This window comes from Lactuca sativa, chromosome 8, assembly GCF_002870075.4.
Source record: "Lactuca sativa cultivar Salinas chromosome 8, Lsat_Salinas_v11, whole genome shotgun sequence".
Lineage (NCBI taxonomy): Eukaryota > Viridiplantae > Streptophyta > Magnoliopsida > Asterales > Asteraceae > Lactuca > Lactuca sativa.
In genome coordinates this window covers 232,697,331-232,718,385 of record NC_056630.2, presented here as the reverse complement: position 1 = coordinate 232,718,385, position 21,055 = coordinate 232,697,331, and the positions used below count along the sequence as shown (strand labels likewise).

General features: G+C 36.7%; 1 protein-coding gene and 1 pseudogene across 1 annotated transcript; one reads left to right on the top strand and one right to left on the bottom strand.

Annotated features, from left to right (window-relative positions):
- Positions 1-1,428: 1,428 nt before the first annotated feature.
- Positions 1,429-4,053, bottom strand: LOC111891796 (uncharacterized; annotated as a pseudogene).
- A 7,501-nt stretch (positions 4,054-11,554) lies between these two features.
- LOC111891795 (uncharacterized) lies at positions 11,555-12,503 on the top strand. The gene is made up of 2 exons (XM_023887851.1): positions 11,555-11,821; positions 11,946-12,503. The coding sequence occupies exons 1-2, from the start codon at positions 11,555-11,557 to the stop codon at positions 12,501-12,503; spliced, it is 825 nt and encodes a 274-aa protein (XP_023743619.1).
- The last annotated feature ends 8,552 nt before the right edge of the window (positions 12,504-21,055 follow it).

Genomic DNA, 21,055 nt, shown 5'->3' with positions numbered 1-21,055 from the left:
TCCCGATCACAGGCAACTATGTTTATTTATTCACCGGAAAAGAAAGGTAGTCGAGCATCTTCCACTTTGCCTTATGTTTCGATTCCCAAACAGTTCCCTCGTCATTTCCTGCTTCATCCATCTAGGGTTCGAATTACCCTCTCTTTGCGGTTTGATTTTACCAGATATTGAAGCTTGCCCCCGACAATTTTGATTTAGGTGTGATTAGGGCTCGAAAACCCTCAACAGGAGCAACAATGATAGCATACCTGCAACTCGAAATTCAGATGACATGAATAGCGTACCTCTCCTCCTAAAACTAATATTGTCGGCGACTTCAACCTCTCATTGCCATTCTTACGTAGTAGCAGCAGCAGGATAACAGAGGTGGTCGATGATGGAGACCAAGAGCAGATCTATGGTGGTAGGAGGTTGCCCGACAGCCTCTCCGCTGCTTCCTTTTTGCTTATGTCGGCAGTGATCGTCGGAGGGGAAAAGGGAAGAGGTAAGGCAGCAGGTTGGAGGGTTGCTTGGGGGTTGTTGTGTCACCAGAAGAAGTAGCGATAATGGGTTGTGAAATGGTGGTACACGGTGGTAGAAGGTGGCAGTGGGGTGATGATTGGTGGCTGCCACGTTTTCCTTTGTGTTTCTTGGAAGAAAATGGACGAGAAAAAGGATGGAAAGGAGTGAAGAAGGTCTGAGGTATGTTGGTGGAGTGGGTTTCGATCCAGAGAGAGAGAGAGAGAGAGAGAGAGAGAGAGAGATTTCATTTTTATTTTTTTATTTGGTTGGAAAAAATTATAAAAATAAAATAGAAAATGAAAAGTTTCTTTTTTATTTTTTCTTTTAATCAAAATATATATTTAAATAATAAAAAAAATGAAAAAGAAAAATATAAGGGCAAAATAGTCATTAAGAAAAGGTTTATAGAAAACTTGACCAAACTCGCAACAAAATGAAAACTTTGGACCTGTGGTGCTAGTCAAAACTTTTTTGGACCAAAGTGGCAATTTTGAGCAAACCACAGGGACCATTTGTGCAGTTTTGTCTATAGAAAACGGATGCATTGAATTTTCTTATTTCTTTTGGACAAAATTGCAAAATTGGTCCCTGTGGTATGCAAAATTTTTGGGTTTTAGTCCAAACCCCGAGTTTTTTGGATTCATGGTCCTTTTGGAGTGGTTTGTATGTGGAACTGGTCCTGAATTTAACTTTTGTTAAGTTGTTCTTGTTAACCCCCTTATGTGCCTCCCACATGAGGGTATATTTGTCTGTTCACTTATAAGGGACAATTTTTGCAATTGAAAACAATATATCCCCGTTTTTTTAAAAAAAAATTAATACCTATTTATTTATTTTAATAATTAAAAAATAAAAGATCTCTCTCTCTCTCTCTATTTCTCTCTCTCTCTCTCTCTCTCTCTCTCAAGAATAATATCCCTCAAACCTCTATTCAAAAAACAATGTCTCTGATTTTGAATTCTGAATTCCATCGCCAAGATAATCCCACATGACATCCCTCAAATCTTCGAATTTATTGTAGTTTGTAAAAAACCTACTCATAAATTTCTTCAATTCATCGTCTCCAAGATCATCAGTGAAAGGTCTAATGGGGATCGCGTTTTCCGGTTGAAAACCATAGGAATTAGGGTTGTCGTCAACAATCACAGCCTTCTTCAAATCCCGCCCTAGATCTGATAAATCTTTAACAAACCTACCTCGAATTCCATACATGAATTCCCATACAATCTATGTGAAATCAAACCCCTACAATCCAATTTATTCAAAACCAACTAAGTATATTCCTCGATTCCAGCTGTGAAAACCACAATTTCGTAGTTATTTGTGCTCAGGAACCGAAGAAATTCGTCAACAAATGGGCGTTTCAGCACAAACAAATCAACTCTTTCTCCATCCAGCAATGGCCTCACTAAGAAATCATAAGTTCCCAGAGGTGATACTCCGGTGGCAGTTGTGGAATGAATTAGGGTTTCGTTAAGGTCAAGGAACACCTTTTGTTGATCAGGGGAGTTTGGTGGTGGGAGGGCGGCGGAAGAGCGAGCGGTGGACGGTGGTGATTTGATTGTCGGTGCAGTTGGGGAACCTTTTTTTAGGACTTTGTAGCCTTTTGACGGAGGATTTACTCTTGGGAGTGGTAATACAAACGATTTTGGAGAAGAGTTTGATGAGGCGGCGGTGGCAGGTTTAGAAGGATTCATTGATCGTGGCAACTACTATGGAGGTTGTCTTGGTGGCGGTGGTGACAAGAGTCTTCTTGCGGCGGCAAAGGTTACAGTTGGTCGGAGATCCTTTTGACTTCTTAGCTTTGAGGGATACTGTTATTGAGAGAGAGAGAGAAAGAGAGAGAGAGAGAGAGATCTTTTATTTATTTACTTATTAAAATAAATAGATAGGTATTAATTTTTTTTCAAAAAAATAGGGATATATTTTTTTCAATTGCAAAAATGGTTCCTTACAAATGAAAAGACAAATATACCCTCATATTGGAGGCACATGAGAGGGTTAACGGCAACAACTTAACGTATGTTAAATCCGGGGACCAATTCCACATAACCATTCCAAAAGGACCATGAATCCAAAAAAACTCAGGGTTTGGACTAAAACCCAAAAAATTTGCATACGGCAAGAATCGTTTTTGCAATTTTGTCTTTCTTTTCTTTTGTAGTAATTTCATTTAGATGTTGTATTTCTAACTACATATAATATTAACAAATTTCATAATAATATCCCTATGGAATGTTAATGGGTTTTGTAAATCACATATATTCATCAAACAATGCTATTATTACGATTTATAAATAATGTGTGCATCTATTGGTATATTTACATAGCATAGTTAAAAAATGTGAAGTGATTTATTATTATTATTTTTAAAATATATGGTAGTAATTATGAAATTTTTATGAGGTTTAAAAACCAATTACTAATTACAGTGTGATAGGTTTTCTATGTTATGTTAGTGGAATATGAAAATGTTACAATGTTCGTATAAAAATTAAAAAGAAAGTAACACTTCAAATGCTCGGTTACTATATACATATTATATATTTTATTTTGTTTAAATATAGATACCAAATAAAGTTAATATTACAATTATAAGTGTTACAAGATAAATCTCCCTTTTTAATAAAAGAAACCTTATCGACGTGTCACTCTTATTATTGCAGAATTCTGTCATTTTGATTTTACTGTGATGCCCTTCCTTTAGAATACAAAAGTTCCTGCGCTTTTAAATTCCTGTGAATTTAAATGATACAAAAATAGATATACATATATTTGCTATGAATTGGTATGAATCCCTCTACGTACATTTTTTGGAATCATTATTTTAATCCAAAATTAACTCACTAACTCCAAGATTTAAGGAATTAAATGAGAATTAATTATGAATAAATATTGGTTTATAAGTTTTACTAGTTTATAACCCGTGAGAACCACGGTTATAAAATTAATTAAATTTTTATATTAAAAAATAAAATTTATTAATCAATTATTTTTAAAAAATTATTATTTAAGAAATATTTTTTTAGTTGTATAAAGGGAATTATAATCAATGATTTAAATAAATATGTAAAGTTATATCACCTTATAATCTATATTAATTTTATTTTATTTTTCAATCTAATGTTATTAATTTAATATAATTAAAGTGAGAAAATTAAAATTTTGAAATTTAAAATAAGGAATCAATTATTAATTTAATGTAATTAGAATGGAAATTTAAAATTTGAAATTTGAAATTGATAATTAATAAAATGACAAATGGCATGATAGACGATATATAACATTAATGATGAGTCCTAATTGTATGACACTTGTCAATAGGAGATTAAATTTATTCTTTTATTAGAATATGGGTTAGTTTTGCCAATTATTTTTTCAAATTTGAAATTATACTCATATTTAATATTCAATATATTTAATATACTCAAATTTATATTATGTTTTATAAATATATATTAATTTTAAATAATCAATACAAAAAGTTTTAAACAAACTTAACTCTTATTAATAATATAAATGTTTTATAAATTTTTTACCAGTAGTTGCCATAGGTTGTAATCTAGTAAATAAATAAAAACATTCACCCCTATTCTTTAATTATAAAACTTTACCCAATATCAATATGACTTATAAATCATACTACACGTCCACTTTTGCAGATATAGAGCCCACCGAGCTTAGACATAATATGTAAACTTATAGATGAAAACATAAAACACGTAATAATCAAAATAAAAAAAAATATTGGAGTCGGTGATAATAAGAAAATTATTCTCATGTATTGTTAAAAAGTAAACTAAAAAATTATCTTTTTAACATTTATATTATTTCAACAAAATACTGCTTACAAATTTGAAATTTAATTTTGAATTTATCTTTAAAAAAACATCAATGATACATAGTAAAGAAATTTTAAAAAATTAATAAATAAGAATTCATTAGTATTATAAATTTAACAAATCAAAATTCATCGTAAGTTGTAATTTGGCTTTTCTTTTCATAAAAGTGTTCCAGTAATTGGAATCTTATTTTACTTCACAACCTTTTAATATTCATTATTATTTTACTTTTTACTTGCATGCAATAAAAAGTGATAGAAATATCTATCTTTGTTTATATTATCATTGGCAAAAAATATTCTCATAAAAAAATCGATGACAGTACGTTAAAGCAAAATGATTGAATTTAATTTGTTATTCAAAATTGCCAAGAACACAAATCAATTGTGGATGAACGTAACCTCTATCATAAGTATAATTTATTAGCAAATTCTTGGTATTATACATTCTAACAAATTTTCTTAAAAATCTGAAAGAAATCTATAAATACAAATATTGCACAAAATTTATATTAAATTTTTTTACTAAGAAACTTGCATTATATAACAACTTTGATAAAAGAATAACAATCAACCCAAATATTAAAATATAAATATTAAATGTGCTTAAAAATAAAAACATCTAAAATACTCACATATATAGATGCTAACGTCGAGCACAACATCCTCTAAACTAAAAGATACATAATTACACTACACATATCAATATAAACACTAATCTTTTTAGATTAGGATTATTGTTTTCTTATTCCTAGTCTTTAGTTGTTATCTTTTATTTGCATGTTCCACAAGCTTTTATCTTATATATATGTCCTGCAATTGATTAAATAAATATAGAATCTGGAACATATTTTTCCAGTTTTCAGTTCAATTATCAACTCATTATGGTATCATAGCGGGTTTATTGATCTGCAACTAAATCAACATGGTTGACGGTGTTGTCACCAACCCCAGCGGCAACAGCGATTCAACCAACCCTTCCTCCGATCCAAACTCGCCATATTACATCCACCCCAATGACTATCCAAGACAGATGCACGTTAACGAGAGCCTCACCGACAGCAACTATTCCGATTGGTCTAGAGAGATGAAGGATTTCTTGTTTGCTAAAAATCGGGCAAGATTCATTGATGGATCTATTACTCAACCAACCCCAGACTCACCAGATTTGAAGCCATGGCAAAGGAGTGATGCTATTATAAAGGGGTGGCTCACAACAGCCATGGAGAAAGACATTCGGAACAGCGTAAAGTATGCTAATACTGCGAAAGAAATTTGGGACGACCTTGAAGAGCAATTTGGAAAAGAAAGTGCTCCTCGAGCATATGAATTGAAGTGGACCTTGACTGGTCTAAGACAAGAAAAGGCCTCTGTTTCAACCTACTACACCAAGATGAAAGGGATATGGGATGAAATTCTATCGGTTTCACCCGTTGCCAAATGTGCTTGCGGCAAGTGTACCTATGATCTAGGAAAAAGACTTTTTGAGGCCAAGGAGAAGGAACGGGTCTATGAGTTTCTCATGGGACTCGATGAAATTTTTAGGACTATTAAAACACAAATATTGAGCACGAAGCCCATGCCATCCCTCGGCACCACCTATCATCTTGTTGCTGAAGATGAACAGCAACATAACATCACCACAGCAAGAAAAGTGAATGTTGATGTTGCTGCCTATCAAATTAATGCTCAGTTGAATAGTGAGAAAAGCCAAAATGAAAAGAAAAACTTAGAAAGCTTGAAGTGCAAACATTGTGGAAAAACCGGTCACACCATTGATGGGTGTTTTGAGAAAATCGGTTATCCGGAGTGGTGGGAAACACGTCAACGAAAGGCAAATGGAGACCAACGAAAGCAGGCAAACCCAAAGCCAAAGGCAGCAAATGTTGAAGTTGATTCCAGTCCAATACCAGGGTTAACCTAGGAACAATACACCAAGTTGATAAAGCAGCTAAGTGAGACACAAAAACCTGAGATTAACATGGCTGGTAAGCACATTTTCAATATTCCTTGGGTGATCAATTCAGGAGCCACGAAGCATGTTGCTTGTAATAATGATGTTCTTTTCAATTTAAGAAATTCAAAAGATGATGTGCCAGCTAGAATACCAAATGGTGATAGTGTTCCTGTTCAAGGAGTTGGGAATGCTAACCTCCCAGATAACATCAAAATAGATGATGTTCTCTATATACCTAAATTTAGATGCAACCTCTTGTCAGTTAGTAAAATTACTAAGAGTCTTAATTGCATCATGACATTCTTTCCCGATTTTTGTTTCATCTATGACTTACCTACGAGGAAGCTGATTGGCATGGGTAGATGTGAGAATGGTCTATACAATATGGAAGACATGCATAAGAAGTTTGTAATCATGGCAGTCAAGATCGATTCTGAAATATGGCATAAACGACTCGGTCATTCATCTAAATTACACCAGATTGAATCTATTGGTAGCGTAGTTAACATAGAAAATTGTGATTCTTGTGTACGGGCTAAACAAACTCGACTTCCTTTTCCAAATAGTAATATTAAAACTTCTTCTTGTTTTGAGCTAATACACTATGACATATGGGGTGGTTATAAGGTTCCCTCACTTTCGGGTGCACATTATTTTCTTACAATTGTAGATGATTTTAGTAGATCCACTTGGATTTATTTAATTAAAAACAAGTCAGATGTTGGTGAAAATCTGATTGCATTCTACAACATGATTCAAACACAATTTGGAAAAGGTATCAAGAGAATAAGAAGTGATAATGGGGGGGAATTCGCCTCTAATTTCATGATGAAGTTGTATGAAGAAAAATGCATGATACTAGAAACGTCTTGTGTTCACACCCCGCAACAAAATGGGGTGGTTGAACGTAAACATAGACATTTGCTTGAAGTTGCGAGAGCCCTAAGATTCGAACCAAACTTACCAATTGAGTTCTGGGGAGAATGTGTGTTAACTGCTACGTATATCATAAATCGAATCCCATCTCGTTCTATCAATAATAGAACACCATATGAAGTTTTGCTTGGACAAAAACCTTGTTATGATCACATGCGAGTTTTTAGCAGTCTGGTATATGTGAAAGAGAATAAACAAGGAAGAGATAAGTTTGAAGAAAGGGGGAGGCCATATGTGTTCATCGGATACCCACAAAGGTAAAAGGGGTATAAGGTTTTTGACATACATGAAAATAAGATCATAGTGTCCCGAGATGTCAAATTTGTTGAATGTAACTTTCCATATTAGGAACAAACCAGTAACAAAAACGTTGAAGAGACTAAGACTATTCAACCTATACAAGAAAATGTTTTTGATCAAGCAAAGACTAATGCACAAACTTGGCCGGTCAATATTGCTGAAGAAGAGTCTCGGTCCACACCTGATGTCCAAAATCAGCAACCTATGTCTACTTTTGTTGGGTCCGAATTTGTCCCAGCTGAAGCAGAAAGCGACAATGGTCAAACATTGAACTTTAGAGGTAGTCGGCGGCCTGAGAGAGTTTGAGTAAAACCTCAGAAATACGGGGAATATCAAGTCGACTTGCCACCTTCCATAGATCATTCTCTCACTCCTAGCAATTCAGCAACCTCAACGGTACATCCTTTATCTAATTATGTGTCTTATAATCATTTTATTGCTTCTCATAAAGCCTTTTTTATGGAAATTACCACACAAAGTGAACCCAAATCCTTTTCTCAAGCCGCCAAATGCCCACAATGGCAAGAGGACATGAAGAATGAAATCGAAGCTCTTGAAAATAATAACACTTGGACACTAACTCATTTGCCACCAGGTAAGAAAGCTATAGTTTCCAAATGGGTTTACAAAATAAAATACAAACCTTCAGATGAAGTAGAAAGATACAAAGCACGGCTAGTTGCAAGAGGTTTTACTCAAGAAAAAGACATTGATTTCCACGAGACCTTTGCACCGGTTGCAAAATTAGTGACTGTCAGAACAATTTTGGCGGTCACTGTTCAAAAGAAATGGAGCATCCACCAATTAGATGTCAATAATGCCTTTCTTCGAGATCTTAACGAAGAAGTGTACATGAAAGTATCCAAAGGATTCGTTAAAACGGGTGACACGCGTGTGTGTAAGTTGAGGAAATCCTTGTATGGTTTACACCAAGCTTCAAGGAATTGGTGTCGAAAATTCACAGAAGCACTCTTAGAAATTGGTTTTCGGCATTCAAAAGCTGACCACTTGTTGTTTGTATTCAAAGCTAATAATAATTATGTTGCAGCTCTCATTTATGTTGATGACGTCATTCTTCTTGGAAATAATGATGAGCACATTGATAAAGTCAAGACGTTTTTGCATAAAAAATTCAACATTAAAGATTTAGGACCTTTAAAATATTTTCTCGGAATCGAAGCTATTCGTACAGAAGATGGTATGGTGTTGAGCCAACGAAAGTATACGTTGGATATTCTTTCAGATAGTGGTCTTCAAGGGTCTCGTCCTAGCTCCATCCCAATGGAAACTAATGTCAAACTCGATCATGCTATTGATGCTCCGCTTGTTGATGCAGAACAATATCGACGTCTTATTGGGCGATTACTTTACTTGCAAGTTACAAGACCTGACATAACTCTTGCTGTTAATACATTGAGTCAATTTGTCTCTTCCCCTAAAAAACCCCATCTCAATGTTGTTCACAGAGTTTTACGCCATCTTAAAACCAATCCAGGTCAAGGGATATTTCTTCCTTCTGTTGGAAATCTAACTCTGCGTGCTTATTGTGATTCTGATTGACTTGGATGTTCATTTACCCGTCGTTCTAAAACTGGTTACTTCATTACTTTGGGTGGAGCACCAATCTCCTGGAAGACAAAGAAACAGTCTGTGGTGTCAAGGTCATCGACTGAGGCTGAATATCGATCCATGGCTACTACAGTTAGTGAACTCCTTTGGTTAAGATGATTACTTTCTGATATGGAAGCTCCCCAATCTGGTCCTACTTCTCTTTATTGTGACAACGAAGCGGCTCGTCATATTGCCAATAATCCTGTCTTCCATGAACGTACAAAACATGTGGAGATGGATTGCTATTTTGTACGTGAACGTGTGGAATCTGGACAGATCAAGCCTTTATATATCAGCACCAACGATCAAGTTGCTAATATTTTTACTAAACCTCTCGGAATGGATCGATTCCGGTTTTTACGTGGCAAGCTTGGCGTTCGAGATCTTCACGCTCCAGCTTGAGGGGGAGTGTTGGATATCTTTATCCGATAGTTATATATTAATCTTTTTAGATTAGGATTATTGTTTTCTTATTCCTAGTCTTTAGTTGTTATCTTTTATTTGCTTGTTCCACAAGCTTTTATCTTATATATATGTCCTGCGATTGCTTAAATAAATATAGAATCTGGAACATATTTTTCCAGTTTTCTGTTCAATTATCAATTCTTTATTATGCAACTGCAATAGTTAGAAGAACTCATCATGTATATTTAATACAAATATTTACCATAAAAATCCTAAAAACAAATACAACACATGTAAACGCACGAAAACAAAATAAAAACAAAAAAAAATAAGTAAATAAGGCAAAAAATATATCAACAAACGTCTTATATAAAACTTTATTCTAAGAGGATAAAACAATGTAGAAAAATATACACATAGAAAACCTTTTCAACCAAATTTGAAAATCATTTTCATAATAATCTCATTTTGCCTATTGATATGAGAAGTCCACTACATAGCGGATCCAATTAAAAACAAGAAAAACTTGTTACTATTTTTCTTAACCAAAAAGCTTTACCGAAACATAAATCAACTTGCATATCATTAAAAAAAGATAAAAAAAAAACCAAAAGATAAAACAATATAATGTAATTATATGTACATGGGTTTTCACGCATTCCAAAGCTCCGGTCGATATGGGTTTTCTTCCTATTCAAGCTCCAAACGCATTGTTATGCATTTTTTTCAAGCTACAAAAAAAAAAAAAAAAATTATCATAAGAATATCTTGGTGGTGAATGGTGATAGCAGATGGTGACTGATTAGGAAAAAAAGGTCACCAAATGTGGTAATATTCCTTAAGGTAGACGGGTGGGGGAAAGCAACAATGCAGAACAAATCCAAACCAAACCTTAATCAATTAAAATCTAAAAAAGATCAAGAAAAACATATCTATATGCAGATCTGGGGATAGATTTGGATCCAAACAAATGAAATCGACACACATGGATGCATTGTCCGACCATTCTGGTGACATTTAGATAGAGAGAAAAAGGAGAAAAATAGGAGTTGTTGCTGGTAAAAGACAGCAATTGATGTTTTAGATCTAGGTTATGGTGGAAGGCAGCGATAGGGAAGGTGGAGATGGTAGACAACGAAGGGGGTGTTTGATTTAAACTTACCGGGTCCGGTCAGACTGCTGATTCAGTCAGCAGTTGGATGCTTGATAATTACAAAATATAGTTGATTCAGTCAGCCAAATCAACTTACCCATTAAGCAAAAAAAGACCTCCCGACTAAAAGCTATGCGTTTTTGCCCTTTGATCCGTCTCTCCTCCTTCGCCACTCGCCAGTACCCTAGACAAAAGGTGCTCCCCTCCATCGCCAACACCGGCTGATTGCCTCATCCATCGCGATTTCATCTCCTGCCCAATTTTCTCCGGCGACGACGCACACAGGCCGGCGATTCCTCTGCACCGACGACGAACAGGTAAGATTTATGCGTTATTATTTTATTTTATTTTTGCTTTTCTTTTTCTGAAATCACAAAACCCTTCATCTCAGTTGTCAAATTACTGATTTCATTCTGAAATCAAACTTTGAAATTACTACTTTTATTTTTCTTTGATTCAATTAGTTTAAGGGATTAGCATAAAATCAATTCATAATGTGTTTTTGTGTATGAAATCTGATGTTTGCTATATGAATGAATGAATATTTGTGTATGAAATCTGATTTTCTCTATATGAACTAATGTGTGATTTTAACATTAACTAATGTTTGAATAAAATCAGATTTTAGGTTGTTGAAATGAACTTATGTTTGAATATGTTGTACATGTTTGTGTGAAATCAGAAATTAAAAAGTGTTATATGCTTATGAGATCAAAATTTATTTGTATGAAATCAAAATATATGTTGTATATGCTGTTAAAAATGTGACGAAATCACATTTATGCTTGATTTATTTGTAAATGTGTGTTATGTGGATGACTAGCTATTTTTCCCCCTTTTTACAATAGAAATGACAGATAAAAGAATTAGGGTTAGTTGGAAGTCGGAATTGGTGGACAAAAGTTTTTTGGAATCATATATACAAGAATTGACAAGCAATGGCCAGGAGGGTAATGGTGTAAAAGCAAGCTCATGGGCTGTGGTCGCAGAGAAATTGAAAACAGATCATAATTTTGTTGTCGAGAAAAAACAAATGAAAAACCGATACGACTATTTAAAAGCAAAGTATGCAGTGTGGTTAAAACTTAAAAACAAAACAAGAAATATTTATGATCCTGTAACGAATTCTTTTAACATGACTAATGAAGAATGGGAAGCGGAAGCGAAGTACATATATACATATTTTTTAAATTAGATTACTTTTTTAATACTGTAATAATATTTATTAAATTTTCAAACAGTTGAACAAGTATGTAGATAAGTTGAGAAATACATCCCTCCCTTGCCCTGAACTTTGTACCCAACTATTTGAAAGGGCGACCTCGACTGGTGTTCACAGTTGGGGGCCATCTTCGACACTACCTCATCCCAATGAAACCTTTAGTACACATGATTTTGAGGATACAGAGATGGATGAGCCAGCACCTCATGCAGATACCCTAAGCTCAACAGTACCTCAACCTACTATTGAGGAATCATTTGGGCGAACAAGAAACAAGGGAGGCAAACGAAATGGTCCTAAAGAAACCACACTAAATGATGAGTTGAAAGAAGTTGGAAAAGAAATTATCAAGGCTACACAAGCATTCACGGAAGCAAATAATCTTGACAATGAGATGGATGCTTGTATGGCGAAGTTGACAAGCTTGGAGTGGGGAGAATATGATCTGAAATACATCACTGCTCTTATGTTATTTGCTGAAAGTGCTGGTAATAGGAAAATTTGGTTGCGGCTTAACTTGTCAAATTGTGAGTCGTGGGTAACAAATGCGGGAAGAAAGTTTGGATTAGTTGGTTGACTTTAGTATGTCATGGTTCATTGTTTGACATTAGTATTCTATGGTTTAATTATGTTATGGATTGTTTTCTTAGGTGCAGTTATGTTATATGAATTTATATGTTATGGAATGTTATGCTTTTAGTATTTACATGTTACAGTTTGTTATGTTATCGATTGTTATGTTATTGAGTGTTATGTTATTGATTTAAATGTAATTTGTATTTGATATCACACAAGACACATGGACAAAGAAGGTGAATTTTTATATTTCCTTATATTCTCGTGGTATTGGTTGATGTTGGCCCGACAAAGGCAAAGAATAGTTAAAAGAATAAGAGCTAGTGAACAAGTAGCAAAGGGGTATGTGTATACACAAGATTTGATACACGGATGTCATATACAATGTTATGATATGATACGTGTGACATCCCTAAAATCTCGGCCAGAAAAGACCGATTTTTTTCATTTATGCTTTTAAATATTTTCAGAGTAAATCCTTTTGATTTGAAAGAGTTGTGGAATTTGTTCCCAAAAACAAAACATGATAAAACAATGTTTACCGAAGCATTTCATAAAAGAAATGTATTTTCATTATAATCAAAACTCGGGGTGTCATGTTCCGATACAGACCAATAAGCATAAATGAATACATTACAAGTCATATAACAAATATAAACATATGCAGACTTGTAAAGAAAACAACTTGATGGTTCATCCATCTCATGCCCTTCCGCCACTTCTTGTAATACAATTTAAAACTGAGTGGGTCAGGCTTGGGAGCCTGGTGAGCATATAGGGTTTTCAACCCACAATAAATATCATATTTAATTTTCACCAACCAACAATAACCCAATTACCCATTCCCGTTATTCTCACTTTAATGTCCCTAAAACAACTAACATAAGGGACCTAGTCTAAGAATACTTCATTGGGGCGACAACACATGCTTCGGGGGTACCTCAGCAATATAAGTCAAATAAGGCAACCATGAGGGGGATGGAGTACAACGAATGAACACCCAAGTTCATTAACACCTACAGGTGGCGAACCTGCTAATGTTTCCACAAGACTATCTAGAAAAGTATGTGGTCGTCATCTAAACTCCGCTAGATGACTAAATCAAACAACAACGAGGCCTCTCATCCGTTTATTACACACCAATTGTCTACCCATGTTCTACCCAACATATTAGTAGATACAAAATATACATTTGTATACATAGTTTAAAAACCGGTATAGCATGCTTTAATCAACACATATATCACATAACAGATGAGGAACACACACGCATAACACATATCTCATAGAGAAATAATCAGATCTATAAGATAGAAGAGAGTGAATACACATTCACACATAACACAACCAATATATACACATAGCACGTATTTTATATAAAATACTTCATATTATTGTATTTGGAAAGAAAATAACTACACACTCACTTGATCAGAAGATGATCCGACAGCACTACGACTTATAGAAGTAGTAATCCTCAGCAGATCTGGAAGATCTCCTCGAAAATCGAACTTCTCGCGGGCAGAGCTTCGACTCGGGAACCGCACTTCTCGGGATCTTCGGGATCTCGGGACTTGCCTCGGGGCTAGAGTATGATACCGGGGCTTCGGTGTATTTCTGGCACGCAAAACGATGCAAAACGGGAGAGAGAAGAGAAGAAATGAACAAAACTCTCGGCTGCCTTCAAATCCCTTTTATAGAGGCTGGAGCCTCGGAGTACGCGAGGCGTACTGCAGTGCGCAGCGCGTACTGCTTCCGAAATCGTCACTGCATGCGTCATCCGAAGTGTCGACAATATGCTGAGTACGCGGTAGCGTACCCTCGTACGCGGGGCGTACTCCGGATCACACCGGTGACTCGTCTTCGGATAAGGCTTCCGATTTTATAATTACATTTAAATACAAAATGATTAATAAACTTCGGAAATTCATAACTTATTCATACGAACTCCGTTTTCGACGTTCTTTATATCCATGGAAAGGTGAGACCACGCTCTACGACTTTCGTTTTGACTCTGTCGGCTAATTTTGAATTTATTTTTATTAATTATTTTTAATAGGCCGGGACAGAAACTTTCGTTATAAATTCATAACTTCTTCGTTTGACGTCCGTTCTCGCCTAACTTTTTATTGTTTCGATACCAACAATGAGATCTTCGATTCTCATTTAGATTGTTTCGGCTAAAAACCGCTCGATCTCAAATCGAGTATTTCAGGCTGCATACCGCTAAGCCGGAACTTCGATAAATCATAACTTCCTCATACGAAGTCAGATTTGGGCGTTCTATATATATTCGGAAACCTCATTTCAACTACCACAACATAGATCAAAGATATTAAGTTTATTTTACACTTAAATTTTGACATTGATTTTTATTCTTAATTAATCAAACCACATAATTAAGCAATTAAGCACAAAACACATAATACTCAAATAATACAACCTTATTATATGAAAACGGGCTACAAAGGTTAACCTACACCATTACATTGCTAAAAATGGCAAGCCCGGAAACACAGGCGTTACAATTCTCTCCACCTTAGAATGATTCCGTCCCCAGAATCACACATCGACAAACAAATGCGGATAGCGAATCAACATGTCACCCTCCGTCTCCCAGGTGAGATTCGGCCCATTCGCGTGTGTCCATCGGACAAGCACTAACCCAACCATTTTGCGTCGCAACTTCTTAGTCTTTCGGTCAACAATTTCCTCTGGTTCTTCAATCAACATTTTGTTCTCATCAATTCTCAATTCAGAAATTGGAATTATATCGGGAACTTCTCCCGTGAACTTCCTCAAATAACACACATGAAAAGTGTTGTGAATTCCATTCAGTTCTTCGGGTAATTCGAGCTTGTAAACTTGGTTCCCAATCCTCTGAAGGACTTTAAACGGTCCAATAAACCTTGGACTCAACTTTCCCCTTTTACCAAATCTTATAAGTCCCTTCCACGGCGAGACTTTAAGCAAAACCGAATCTCCAACCTCAAAAGTCATCGGTCTTCGCTTCTTGTCAGCATAGCTCTTTTGACGATCTTGAGCTGCTAACATTCTTTCCCTAATTATTTTCAACTTTTCAGCAGTTTGATGAACCATCTCCGGTCCCATAAACTGCTTTTCCCCAGCCTCAAGCCAACAAGACGGTGTACGACACTTCTATCCTTACAAAGCTTGATAAGGTGCCATCTTAATGCTCGAGTGAAAACTATTATTATAGGAAAATTCTACCAACGGTAAATGCTCATCCCAATTACCTAGGAATTCCAAGGTACATGCTCTCAGCATATCTTCAAGTGTTTGTATTGTTCTTTCACTCTGACCATCAGTCTGCGGATGGTAAGCTGTGCTTAAACATAACTTGGTACCCTTTTCCTCTTGTAGACTTTTCCAAAACCTTGAGGTGAAACGGCTATCACGATCCGATACAATCGTTAACGGAACACCGTGAAGCCTCACAATTTCCTTCACGTAAGAATTCGCAAGCTTTTCCATAGACCATTTCTCCCTGGCCGCTATGAAATGTGCACTCTTAGTGAATCGATCAACGACCACCCAAATCATGTCGTGACCATTCTTTGTTCTGGGCAGTTTAGTGACAAAATCCATAGCAATGTCTTCCCACTTACCCATAGGCACAGGCAATGGTTCTAAACTCCCGTAAGGTTTCTGATGTTGTGTCTTGACTCTCGCACAAGTCACACACTCGGCCACATACTTTGCAACATCAAGCTTCATCGTCGGCCACCAGTAGTAGGGTTTCAGGTCCCTATACATTTTAGTGCTACCTGGATGAATTGAGTACATGGTTTTGTGAGCTTCTTCCATCAGAAGATCCCTAATTCCTCCTGACTTAGGTACCCAAATACGATCTTGGAATACCTTCAGTCCATGACCGTTAGTACCAAACACCAACGTTTTACCCAAACGTTCCTCCTTTCGGTCATTTTTCTCAGAAGCTTCCTCTTGAGCTTTCTTTATACTTTCCACAATGGTCGAGACAACTTCAATTCTCAACGCTCTTGGCCTCCTCCTTTCAAGATTGACTTTCCAACTGAGAGCATCAGCAACAAGATTAGCTTTACCGGGGTGGTAAAGTATCTCGCAGTGGTAGTCTTTAAGTAATTCTAGCAAGCGTCGTTGCCTCATATTCAATTCTTTCTGATTAAAGAGATATTGGAGACTCTTATGATCAGTGAAAAGTTTGCACTTCGTGCCATAGAGGTAATGCCTCCATATTTTCAGAGCGAAAACTACCGCTGCCAACTCCAAATCATGAGTCGGGTAATTCTTTTCATGCTCTTTCAGCTGTCGAGACGCATATGCTATCACCTATTCTCTTTGGGTCAAAACACAACCCAATCCAACACCAGACGCATCTCTATAAACAGCGAAGTCTTCAACTCCATCGGGTAGAGAAAGTATCGGTGCCTCGCATAGCTTCTTCTTTAACTTCTCGAATGCTTCTTTATGCTTCTCACTCCAAGCATAAGTAGCTCCTTTGTGGGTCAAAGCTGTTAATGGAGTAGCAATCGAAGAAAAGCCTTGGATAAACCTGCGGTAATATCCGACTAATCCCAAAAAGCTTCGAATCTCCGTGGGACTTTTCGGTTGTTCCCACTTCATCACAGCTTCAATCTTCGCTGGATCAACCATTATCCCTTCTTGGTTGACCACATGATCCAAGAATTGGACTTCACAAATCCAAAAATCACATTTGGAGAACTTTGCACAAAGCTTCTCCTTCTTCAAAACTTCTAACACTTCTCGCAAGTGTCTGCCATGCTCCTCCTGGCTTTTCGAGTAAATCAGAATGTCGTCTATGAACACTATCACAGATTTATCGAGGAACGGGTTACAAACCCTATTCATCAAATCCATGAATGCTGCCGGAGCATTGGTTAGTCCAAACGACATAACCAAGAACTCGTAGTGTCCATATCTAGTTCTGAATGCAGTCTTCTCGATATCTTGCTCTCTTACTTTTAGCTGATGATATCCTGACCTAAGATCGATCTTCGAGAAATAGCTCGAACCTTGCAATTGATCAAACAGGTCATCAATCCTCGGCAACGGATATCTATTCTTTATTGTTGCCTTGTTCAGCTCTCTGTAATCGATGCACATTCTCATACTTCCATCTTTCTTCTTCACAAATAACATCGGATCTCCCCAGGGCGATGAACTAGGTCTAATGAAACCTTTGTCCAATAACTCCTGAAGTTGCATCATCAGCTCCTTCATCTCCGTCGGTGCTAATCGATAAGGTGCTTTTGCTATTGGCGTGGTTCCTGGTAACAAGTCTATTCTGAACTCCACTTGTCTATCAGGTGGTAATCTAGGAAGATCCTCGGGGAACACTTCCGGAAAATCACACACCACTGGAATGCTCTGCATCACCTTCTTTTCCATCTTAGCATCAATCACAAATGCTAAATATGATGTACATCCCTTGGTCAAACACTTTCTGGCTTTCATTAGATAAATGATCTCAGAATTCACTCGCCGTTTGTCCCCATACACCATAAACGAATCTTTTCCAGGCGGGTTTACTTTAACTATCTTTTTCTTGCATAAAATTTCGGCATCATTGGCACTAAGCCAATCCATTCCCAAGACGATGTCGAAACCATTAAGTTCGATAGGCAATAACGCCTCGTAAAACTTATTCCCATTTAGGTCGACTAAGACGTTTTTCATACGATGGCTAACAGGTACAAACTTGCCACTAGCTACTTCGACTAATAAAGCATTATCTAGTCTATCAATAGGCAAAGCTAGCTTTCTACCAAACTCATGCGAAATAAAGGAGTAGTTGGCTCCAGAATCAAACAATATATGAGCAGGTAATTCGTTTACGAGAAAGGTACATGAAGCGACATCAGCTTCATCCTTTGCAGCCTCAAGTGTCATCTGGAAGGCTCTCGCCTTCGGCTTTGGTGGAATGTTGGGCTTTGCTGCCTCCTTCTTCTTCGGACAGTCTTTCAAAATATGCCCCTCTTCATTACACCCAAAACACATCCTTTTGTTGTTCGGACATTCATTGGCAAAATGTCCAACCTTTCCACACTTGTAGCAGGTCACATCCTCGCTACATTTCCCAAAGTGGTTTTTCTTACACTTATCACACCACTTTGCTTCGCCTCCTTTTCCTCCAAACTTTTTCGAATCAGATTTCAAAAATTTTCCTTTCTTACCAGAACCAGATGTTCCCTCAAACTTTCTTTTCTCACCAACATCAACCTTGTCGGTGGTTCTCCCCTTGATCATGTTCTCAACAGACTTGGCAGCCCAGATAGCTGCCTCTAGAGTAAGTGCCTGACGTACTGGCACCTCGTACTCCCATGGAAGTCCCTTCGCATACCGATCCACCTTTGTCAGCTCATCTGGAACGATACGCAAGGCAAACTCCATCTTATCGGTGAAGTTATTGGTGTACTCATCCACTGACATGCTACCCTTCGTCAATGTCAAAAACTTATTCTCCAACTCCAACAGATTTTGAGCCGAGCAGAACTTGCGCTTGAACTGCACCAAGAACTCTACCCATGACAATTGCAGTGGCTCATTAGGGCTTAAGGTCCTCCCTAGAGTGTTCCACCAACGAACGGCTCCACCTCAGAATTGACGCACGACATAGATAGTTTGCAACTTACCTCTGCAGCCACACGTCATGAAGGCTAGCTCCATTTCGGAGATCCAATCCATAACCCCAATCGGATCCTCCTTTCCATTGAAGGTCGATGGTTTGCAAGTCAAAAAGTCCTTGTACTTGCATCCCATTCCATCATTCCTTCCTTCATGGTTATCTTGCCTAACTACCGGTGGGTTGGCTGGACCAACAGACCCACTGAAGTTTCCACCTTCCGAGTGCCCTTCATTTAATTCAGGCTCTTCCACACGAATCGACAGTTCTTCACGATTTTGTTGAAGCAACCGTCTAGTTTCATCCATCTGACGATCCAACATCGTCTGAATCATCAATTGCACACCAGCCATGGTTATTGGCTCAGGTGCTGCTGCTACGACAGGTATTGGCTCAATCACTGGTGGTTGATTCCTGTTTTCATCAACATTTCCAACTCCACTTCTTGTTCTCACCATTTTGATCTACACACCAAATAAGGTGAAATTAGATCCTCAATCATGGTAGATATTCAAATCATCCTTATCACTCCGAAACGTTTACATGCTAGATCTAATATCGTAGATGTACGCTTACAATCCTACACACATAAGGTTTCTAGATCCGGTCGGCAACAGACCATAGATCCGAACAAATAATATCATATATGACAACATATAACATTTAGCACATAAAAGCATTTTAGGCAACTTTCCTAAAATAAACTAATGCTCGTGTCTAAATCACAACAGACACACATCTCAAAATTTCACTTAGCATTCTAAGTTTAAGTCTAGAAATCCTACAAATTCCTAGTTCGCTTAAACTAATGCTCTGATACCAACTGTGACATCCCCAAAATCTCGGCCAGAAAAGACCGATTTTTTTCATTTATGCTTTTAAATATTTTAAGAGTAAATCCTTTTGATTTGAAAGAGTTGTGGAATTTGTTCCCAAAAACAAAACATGATAAAACAATGTTTACCGAAGCATTTCATAAAAGAAATGTATTTTCATTATAATCAAAACTCGGGGTGTCATGTTCCGATACAGACCAATAAGCATAAATGAATACATTACAAGTCATATAACAAATATAAACATATGCAGACTTGTAAAGAAAACAACTTGATGGTTCATCCATCTCATGCCCTTCCGCCACTTCTTGTAATACAATTTAAAACTGAGTGGGTCAGGCTTGGGAGCCTGGTGAGCATATAGGGTTTTCAACCCACAATAAATATCATATTTAATTTTCACCAACCAACAATAACCCAATTACCCATTCCCGTTATTCTCACTTTAATGTCCCTAAAACAACTAACATAAGGGACCTAGTCTAAGAATACTTCATTGGGGCGACAACACATGCTTCGGGGGTACCTCAGCAATATAAGTCAAATAAGGCAACCATGAGGGGGATGGAGTACAACGAATGAACACCCAAGTTCATTAACACCTACAGGTGGCGAACCTGCTAATGTTTCCACAAGACTATCTAGAAAAGTATGTGGCCGTCATCTAAACTCCGCTAGATGACTAAATCAAACAACAACGAGGCCTCTCATCCGTTTATTACACACCAATTGTCTACCCATGTTCTACCCAACATATTAGTAGATACAAAATATACATTTGTATACATAGTTTAAAAACCGGTATAGCATGCTTTAATCAACACATATATCACATAACAGATGAGGCACACACACAGATAACACATATCTCATAGAGAAATAATCAGATCTATAAGATAGAAGAGAGTGAATACACATTCACACATAACACAACCAATATATACACATAGCACGTAGTTTATATAAAATACTTCATATTATTGTATTTGGAAAGAAAATAACTACACAGTCACTTGATCAGAAGATGATCCGACAGCACTACGGCTTATAGAAGTAGTAATCCTCAGCAGA

Bases quoted from the DNA above. Each gene is read 5' to 3' on its own strand.
- LOC111891795 (XM_023887851.1), top strand. From the start codon at position 11,555: ATGACAGATAAAAGAATTAGGGTTAGTTGGAAGTCGGAATTGGTGGAC. The intron at 11,822-11,945 runs GTAACGAATTCT...ATTTTCAAACAG, and splicing joins CAAGAAATATTTATGATCCT to TTGAACAAGTATGTAGATAA.